This window comes from Pyxicephalus adspersus, chromosome Z (genome assembly GCF_032062135.1).
Source record: "Pyxicephalus adspersus chromosome Z, UCB_Pads_2.0, whole genome shotgun sequence".
In the NCBI taxonomy this organism is placed as follows: domain Eukaryota; kingdom Metazoa; phylum Chordata; class Amphibia; order Anura; family Pyxicephalidae; genus Pyxicephalus; species Pyxicephalus adspersus.
The window spans coordinates 4323457-4333144 of record NC_092871.1 but is presented as its reverse complement, the minus strand read 5'-3'; the positions used below and the strand labels follow the sequence as shown (position 1 = coordinate 4333144).

At 38.9% G+C, this 9688-nt stretch overlaps 1 protein-coding gene across 1 annotated transcript in view; it reads left to right on the top strand.

Moving 5' to 3' along the window:
- The window catches only part of LOC140343783 (xaa-Pro aminopeptidase 2-like), a gene marked incomplete at its 5' end in the record, with an annotated part of 25113 nt that overhangs the window by 13399 nt on the left and 2026 nt on the right, over positions 1–9688 (top strand). The window contains 8 exon segments of the mRNA XM_072430656.1: positions 563–672; positions 1840–1917; positions 4005–4076; positions 4380–4440; positions 5287–5356; positions 5775–5879; positions 6642–6701; positions 8610–8686. Coding sequence (XP_072286757.1) covers positions 563–672; positions 1840–1917; positions 4005–4076; positions 4380–4440; positions 5287–5356; positions 5775–5879; positions 6642–6701; positions 8610–8686 — 633 coding nt within the window.

The window sequence follows — 9688 nt, the reverse complement described above, 5'->3', positions numbered from 1 at the left end:
ATCGTATCTATTGTGTGTACAATATCTACGAACGATCGTGTCGTTACCTCTATGTGCAGGATCGGTGCTATACGATCGTTCGTGTATATCGTGCAAGAACGTTCGTCGTTCGTTTTCCGACGATAATAATTGGAAGTGTGTACGTAGCTTTAGTCTTTACAGCAGACTGTCATCAAAGCATATATTTATCCATAAAAAGTCAATGTCTTTTTCGACAAATAAATGTTATTCAAAGCAAGAGGGAGACCTCCATCATCTGTAAAGCACCCGAATGGTGCGAAACGCGTCGGATGGTTCCAACATGTGTAATATGTACAATGTATTCAGCTCATATATGGTATGATGTTATTTAATTTTTCCTAACTTTTCACAATGGAAAGAGGCATGTATGATTTTTTTAGACCTTTTAAGATGATGTAAATAAAATATTATAGTTTTATGATATCTAAATGCCGTTAAAATCCCATACTTTGATATTTTTGATATTCATGATTTTATGTTAGTTATCATACCGTCTTCTGCTATATATATATTATATTTCTGTAAAAATGGTGTACTGTAGATTCGGGATGCCGTAGCAGTCATTGAATATTTGCTCTGGTTGGAGAAAACAGTTCCCACCAATACAGTGACGGAATTGAGTGGTGCAAGTTTTGTGGATGGCCGCCGAGCGTAAGTAGCTTGTAGCTAAATAATTTTTAAAAAATTCCTTTATTTTGTGTATACCTAAAGCATTTTCATCAGATAGCAAAGTCATTACAATATGCTATTAGTGTTAAATCTGTTTTTGGACAGGAATAAAAAGCTTAAAACAATTGCAACTCTGTATTCATTACTATGACATTAAAGCTGTGGGACAGCTCCAGATTAAAAGCGAGTACTACAGAATGACTACATTTAATTTAAACTTTAATATCAACTCAGATTCTATAAGCAAACTTTGAATATTTTTTGCCATGAGTGACCTGTGATAACATCAATCTGTCATGAATAATAGGGCACAGATTTATTTTCGATTATTAAGACCGGAGAGGATACACTTTCATCAGTGAAGCTGGGTGATCCAGCAAACCTGGAATGAATTTCATCAAAATCATTTGCTATTTTCCCATGATAGTCTATCTCAGGGGTCGGCAAACTTTTATGGCCAGCAGGCCATTTCAGGGGTGGGCGGAAGCACACTAGGCCGGACTCTAAATCCCACCCTAATGGCTCCGTGCACCACCAGGGAAGTCCCCTGAAGTGAAATCCCTCTCCTCCGTATGCATTGCGGAGGAGAGGGATTTCCCTTCAGGGAGCGTTGACTATTTACCGCAGTGGCGGAAGTCAACGCCAGGTGTGATAAATAGGGGAGAAACAGCAAAGAGGCGGCACTGGAGCTCCGGCGGCTCCGGTAGTTCCTAACGGCCCCTCAGTAAAGGCCGGAGTATGCCGACCCCTGGTCTATCTTCTCCAGTCTTTGAGACCTTTATTATATCAGGTGCATAGTCTTAAAAGATATCACAGGAAATGCTAGTTGTATTTAGTTTGCAATATTTGAATGTAATTTTAATGTCCCTTGCACATATTTGGGTATTTACCTTGGACACAATAGTAATAGTAAACTATATTTATATATATATATATATATACTATATTAGTTAACTATCATTCACTTGTAAAGGTGCACAGCTTCTACTCTATTTAGTAAACCAATCCTTAACTATCCAACTGATTATTTTTCTATTTCTTTTATTTATTGATAAATATCTACTATTTGAAAGAACTGAATTTATTTATCTGTTTTTTTTTCTTTGTTTTGTGTTTATTTTTTGTTGAACTTATTGTATCTCTGCACAGGAAGCAGGAGTATTTTAAAGGTCCCAGTTTTACCACCATCTCTGCCAGTGGATTGAATGCCGCTCTTCCACATTACCGGTAGGTGGTTCAGTTGCTGTGATTGGTTGATGTTTGCTCTTAAAGCTCTACACTAATAGGAAATCTCAATTCCTAAATGCTGAACCCTCCCACCAAAATTTCAGTAATAGATGGAGTCATGGGGGGCTAACTCTACAGCTCTTGAGGACTGCATAGGAGAGATCTCCCGATCATTGGACTAGGTTCTTTATCAGATTGCCTTTGACAAACCTGAAGAGGGCTTCTCCTTTGGTTTTTATTCCACAATGCTGATGCCCTAGGCCTCCTAATGTCTACAAGCTTTGGCCACTTGATTTATTAAAGCTCTACAAGGCTGCAGAGGATACACTTCCATCAGTAAAGCTGGGTGATCCAGCAAACTCGAAATGGATTTCTTCAAAGTAATTTGCTATTTGTTAGCAAATGTTTTAAATCCTGGACCAGATCCATTCCGGGTTTGCTGGATCACCCAGCTTCACTGATGAAAGAGTTGTCTCTCCGTCCTTTAATAAATCAGGGCAATTGTGTTATGCAATTATTATAGCACAAGAAAACTAGAAAAAATTGCAGAACATGCTATTAGTTTAGAATAGCACTGGATAGAATTAGCTCAGTTTCACCTCACATGTGTAGAAGTGACCAGAAGGGAGATACAAAATAATAAAAATGTAGAGTACTAAATTTGAGGGATTGTTGTCACCTTCCTTGCCTTGCTACACTAAGTGCTAGACTACAATAGACATAATGGAAAATGCAGCCTTGCAAATAAAATAAGCACACATGGAAATGCTTTGGTAAAATTATACTGTAGATTATTGATCCAAGGTGAATCTGATCTGGAAGTAAGGGAGTCATTTTCTTTTTAAATTGTTATTATGCATCCATATTGCGCCCAAGGCTGCACTTTTGTTCTGTGGCCCTTTATTTACACACCAAGAACAGTTGTTGGGGGGCAAGTAAACCTGACTGAATACTTTTGGAGGTGTCAGGGAAATCGAAATGCCTAGAGGAAGTTCACGTGAACTTGGGGAGATCATGCAAACTTTGTGCATTCAGCCCTGTCTGAGACCTGGGACCCAGCATTGCAAGGGAAAGTGCTAGCTACTACAGCAACCATAAAAGTGACACAATTGGAAATTATTTTCTTTTTAGCACCCAAGCAAATTTTTTGTCTTTTGGTTGAACTAAATTGTCACATGTTCTTTATTCTACCTATGTGAATGGTCCAATGTTTACTACAACCTGAATCATCAGTTTTCTGTGTCTCACCCTGGTGCCCCATGTTCCGTAACCTCCTACAGTTGTTAAAAACACTGAAACATTTATAATAAACCTACAAACCTCATCCTATTGTGTGTCACTGACCATGCTGACTGCAATGTGATCTAATTTTTGATTAAAGTGGACCTATCAATACCTTTACAAATTGTAATTAACAATTTACAACAACTTAAGCAACTTATACCAACTTAAGCAATAGTTTACATTTTCATTTCTATTTATTGATTTAGAGGCAGCCTTAAGCTACAATCAGTGACTTTGCAATGGTTTAGTTGATGTTACTAGTAATACTGTGCCCATTATGAGGTCATTTCACCATACTTGTGCTGGGTTCCTGGGTCTGCTCTGCCCGCTATGTGGAGCTCCTGCCATTCCTGATTTCCTGGGTTTGTACACCTGCTGTGACCAGTGTGAAGCGCTTCTGCTGTATCTGTGTTTAGTTTCTATGTCTGTGCACCCACTGTGCCCATTATGAAGGGCTCCCGTCATCCCTACACTGACTTTCTGGGTCTGTACACCTACTGTGCCCATTATGAGGGGTTCTCACCATGCCTAATAGGGTTTTAGCTGATTGTATATTATAGAGAATGTAACAGGAGGTGCCAGAACACATAAAGGTGGGCAGGAACTGAACCAGAAACTGTAGCAGGGGGACCTCACTATCCAAAATATACACAAATCCAGGAGCTCATTTACCCACCATGCTCCACCTATATATAATCTTTTGGCAAATGGTCTCTCTATAATTCTATATATTCTTCAAATAATAAGTCTAAAGAGTTCAAAAAGGTTGTTCAATCTACAAAACACATATTTTAATTTCACAGAGCAACTAATGAGTGCGACCGGCGGCTGAGTGAACAAGAAATCTACTTGGTGGATTCCGGAGGACAGTACTTGTGAGTATGGAGACTTCTAACCTTTCCACCCATTTCTGAAACAAAGGGGGGTAGAGTGACCCCTTAAATGTAAGATATCTCAAGAAAATATAATGTTGAAGGACAGATGGAGGTCAGTGTAATGTTCTCATCACACTTAGCTGTGTTGACAATTTTTGAGATGGGACTTAAAATTTTGCTTGCGGTGCGGCAGCACTGTTAGCTTGATGCTCCTCAACAAAGCTTTGAATTTCTGTATCTCTAATTAACACAATGTACTGAGATTCATGCCGACCTTTAAGTCTGTTTCTAAACTTTTTGTAGTGATGGAACAACGGACATTACAAGAACTGTTCACTGGGGGACACCATCCGCCTTTGAAAAGGTGAGATTTCTTCAAGCTGAACTCCAGGCAGATTTAAAAGACACAAATAATTGCAAATCTGTATGCATGGAGAAATTGCTATATATATTTTATATGTTCTAACCAGCCATGTGTTGCAGAACAAGGCGTAACTAGGTGTAGAGTTGCGATTGCTCCAGCAGCCCAATATGCCTACTTTTCAGTTGTCCAGTCAACAAAGCTGTTCAGAGAACATGGACATTATTGATGGGAGTACTAAGATGGGGACGTGGCAGACAGCCACAGGCTTTGATCACTATGCGCTATGTGAGAGCAGCAGTCTTTCTCTCCAGCATGCTCCAGTGGACCCACTCTAAAGCGTGCTCCAGTATTCCAACACTATGGTGCACTTCAAAGGCTTCACTTGCCAGAGTACCCCAATACCTCCACTCTCCAGTGGACTTCAGTAGCCCCACTATCCAGTATGCTCCAGGGATCCCACTCTCCAGGGTGCTGTGGTGGTTCCACTCTCTAGGATCCTCCAGCGGTCCCATTCTCCAACATGCTCCAGCAGCACCGCTCTCCAATACACTCCAGGGGTCGCGTTCTACAGAGTGGTCCAACAGTCCCACTCTCCAGGGTACTCCAGAGGCCCCATTGTCCAATGTAGTCCAGCAGCACCACTCTCCAGGGTGCCTCAGCGGCCCCAATCTCCAACATGCTCCAACAGTCCCACTTTTCAGGGCAGATTGGCACAGCTTGAAAATCTACACACAGTACAATAATAATAATTTAAAAAACACATTCTGCAACCTGGCTGCATGAAAAGTATAAAAAAATTTGTCTTTTATTGAGCATTTGCTTACTGGCTGCATTTTTTTTCTTTAGGAAGCTTACACTCGGGTCCTGATAGGAAATATCGAGCTGAGCCAACTTGTATTTCCACCGAGGGCATTGGGTAAACTTACATTTATTGATCCATACAACTTACCAAAAGAACTCTGCTAAGCAATATGTGTATTTTGTATGTGGATTTTTTGTTGATTTATACTTCATCCCAACATGTACAATACCCCCCACCCTCATGTGTGTTATCCCAACTATACCCACATCGGCACACACTCAGCCTAGCATTCTCTTATATATATGTATATGGGTTGGACTGACATTTGACATTGCAATGTCCACTTTGGTTCCCCAAACACATTGAATCTTTAATGTTTATCATAATAAACAAGTAAAGGAAGTATTTTGGGAGTGTCAGTGCACGCCTCAGATGCATCTAGAACCGCACAGGAAGCCCAGCTGCATGTCCTCACCCTATAGGCCCATGGTTTGTACTCACATTTCTGATAATCATCTTGTTTTCTCTGCAGGAATTAACATAGAATCTATAGCTAGGCGTGCCCTGTGGGAGGCCGGTCTGAATTTTGGGCATGGAACAGGACACGGCATTGGAAATTTTTTTTCTGTTCATGAATGTAAGTCACCCCTTTGAAACAAGCCCAATGTTTTCATCAACTGAATGAAAAGTTGTGTCTGAATTCAGTGCTAAGTCTCTATAGACACAGATCTTGTCCCTCTCCTAGCCTGTGCCTGGACAGTGAAAGGAGAAACATTAAACTGATAAGCTCCTCTCTTTTCCTCCATTACTCTCTCCTCCTATCAGTTCCCACATAATTTTAATACGTTCAAGTACAACGTTATATAGTATATTGTATATGATAATTTATTACATACTACCTCAAACCTGCAGGGGGAGCTCTCATCCCTGTTTTAAAAGCTTTCCTGGCTTACATTATCTGTTATGTTGAGAAAAGACCGGTTTAATGGGCTGAATGGCCAATACTTAATTTACAGACATAGCTAAGTGAGTAACAGAAGTAAATTATACTCACGCTCCTTTCTGTACAGCTCCTTATATATAAAACTAAGAGACATTCTTTTATGGAAAAGCTTTTGGTATAATCTGATACAGATATGCATACTATGACATAGCAATGGACATCTACTGTATTCAATATTTTTTAAATATGTATATAATAATAAATTAATAATAATAAATTGATCCCCATTATTAACTTATAAAATAAACCATCAAGCTGTATTGCACCCATAGGAGCATTTCATACATTGTGATTGAAATAAGGATGAAAGTCTAATAGGAAACAATGTTACATTCATAAGATTGCCCTATATGTGCAAAGGAAATAATGATCTGCATTATGATTTTCGGTTTTCAGGGCCGGTAGGATTGCGGGCTGGGAATGTTGCTTTTACCAAAGGGATGTTCACATCAATCGGTACAGTAACACTATTATATTTACCCCTAATGCACATTAATATATTGCTGGCATGAGTGTACAATGCATCTTTGTGAAGCAAGCCTTAACCCGTCATGACCTGACATCACTGATGTTTAGATGCCCAGGATAAATGTGGTGGTATCTTTATCATGGCAAAAACTCTATGACTAATTTTAATCTATAATCAATAGGGCATATAAGTATTTTCTGTGGTACACTGTTTTAATTAAATCCCTGCACCCATTAAAAAGTGACCAATGGACCAAAAAGTTAAAGTTTTTTTACAACTCCAACTGTATCTGACAAATTACAATATTAAACAGACAGCAATGCAAATTGTGTCCATCTAGCCTCCAGGCTTCATGCAATAATTATGGCATAGCTGACAACTCTAATGGAATCCATTGGAAAGTTGAATTGCAACAGACAGCCAATCTTAAGAGGCAGTAGCCACACGAAAAGTTGGCTGCTGGCTTTCAAACAAAATTTATAATATATGCATGATTTCCCATGCTAATATATAGGGAAAAGGTTAAGCACATTAAAATGCAATCGATAACTTTTAGGCTGGCTTCACATCTATAGATTTGGCTTGATTTAATAAAACTAATATGGGAGAACCTGGGTGGTCCAGCAAACTTTGAATGGATCAGCTCCAGGAGTGAAACCATTTCAAACCAATAGCATATGTTTTTTTTTAATGTATTCTCCAGTCTAATCTAACTTAATAAATTAGACCAATTGTGTTACCTAACTGGATTTTGCATGGATGAATAATCAAAACTTAAAAAAACACCGTAAAGAAGTAATTTCTGCCAACAGGGGTCCACCATTACATCATTACATATGTTCAAGAATTTAAAAATGCACCAATTTCTAAGGAATATATTATATATCTGTATATAAATATATAAAGTATGTAAATATCATTTATAGATATTGAAGTATTATATACTATTATATACTTTTTATAATTTTTTCAACATTTTTGCATTCAAGATAAAACATAACACTGATGCTTTGAAGCAGAGATCCCACAGATTAGAGGAAATTTTTTTTTACTGCCTGCATAATACCATTTTAGTTTCAGATTTTAGTCTTTGCTCTTCACGTTTCCAATCTTTAGATAAATTACCAATCTTAAACTCAAAAACTTTTTTTAATAGTATAGGGAAGGGACCAAACCTTATTGGCCTCTGAATCCACCCCCCTTTATGAGCCCAAATCAAATACCTCACTGGTGGAGTGGATCCAATTACCAAAGGATTGTTTATTAAATAAACTTTTATATAAAACCAAAACTTAACTAAGCCTAACCACAACACAAGTAAGCTGTAAATCCTTGAAGGACCTTACCCACTGTCCCACCTGGGGTCTGCCACACTTTTTACTCCATTGCTCCCAGCTGCAAAACACCAATTTGGGAATAATAACATTCTGGCATCCCTCCACTAATATATCACCAACCCCTTACAATGTATCAGTTAGGGGACCACTACCTTGGCTCCCCATTAACATGATGACATTTCCAAAATCATTGTCTACGAGGATCTGAACCACCCCCCACCAAACCCTTCCAACTAACACTGAAATATGAAAACCACCAAATTTACCCCATTTCTCAACTATACTACCTCCATTCACCCCAATTTTATATATCAGTCTACCCTCCTCTTCCAGCTCCTGACCCTTTCTTGAAACCAACTCTTCTTTCCAAATTGAACAATCCTAACCTATTCCCACAGACACCCTCCAGAATCTTGTGGAAAGCCTTCCAAATACAATGGCATCTGTTGTAGCTGCAATGGGGAAAGGGGCAACATTTGTATTTCCTTCCATTACAAAAAAAAAGATTCTTCTTGTTCACAGAAAAATTTAACAACAATTCCGTTTCTTCTTGTGTAGAACCGGGCTACTACCATGAAGGCTATTTTGGTATCCGTATTGAAGACATTGCAGTAGTCGTTGAAGCAGATACAAAGGTTTCCATTTTTTTTTTAACTTTATGTTGTTTAGTAAATTTTATTTACATTGCAAATAGATCTAAAGTTCAATTGCCGCATTATTTGACCATGCAGAAAAGAGATTAATTGAAAGCTGCACTGGGTATGTGGTATATTTTATACAGTATGTTACCATCAGATAATAAAATACACTTCTTTTCTTACCCCCATTAACAGGATCTCTTTAACAGCCCTATTCTCGTGGAACATTTACACCTTTATAGTTCCTTCCATTGTGTCCTGTGTTGCCGCTGCAGCAAAATACCAGAATTTACATTGATAATTTCACCCACATTCATCATTACAGAGTTCAAACCTGGCGATTGGCATTCCATCATAGGGGGTGACCACATGTCCCCCTATTCCCCCTATGGTAGAAGGAGTAACGGGAATTCTGTGAAGTTTGTATAGGTAGTTGAGGGGGAATTTAAAGCCACCCTGTGCTTTGCCATGAATAAGTAAAATGCCATTAACATTTCCCAGTATCTGATTATTATTCACTGGTGTTTATATGGCGGCAACATATTACGCAGTGCTGCACAAAGACCATAGTCATGTTACTAACTTTCCTTCTAACAGACTTACAAACTAATATCCCTACCATAGTCATAAGTAGTGTTGGTCGAATATCTCACTATTCGATTCGATAGCTATTCGATCGAATAGGGGGATATTGTTCGGGTGATCGAACGTTGAATTCGAACACCATTAGAGGGGGGGGAAATCCGGGGGTATTTTTTTCTACTGTGTAGAACTGCAAGAGCAATTAGGGGAGCGGAGCTCCGCTCCCCTGATTGCTCTTGCAGTCCTTTACTAGTTGTGTTCCTGGATAGAGAAACTCTATTTGGGAATAGGGATAAGCGAGAACGCCTCTGGCATTCTCACGAAAATTTCCTCGAACTTCCAATGGTTCCGCAAAATTTCGCGAAACTATCAGAAGATCAAGGGAATTATACCAGAAGGATTCACAGGGGATTCACA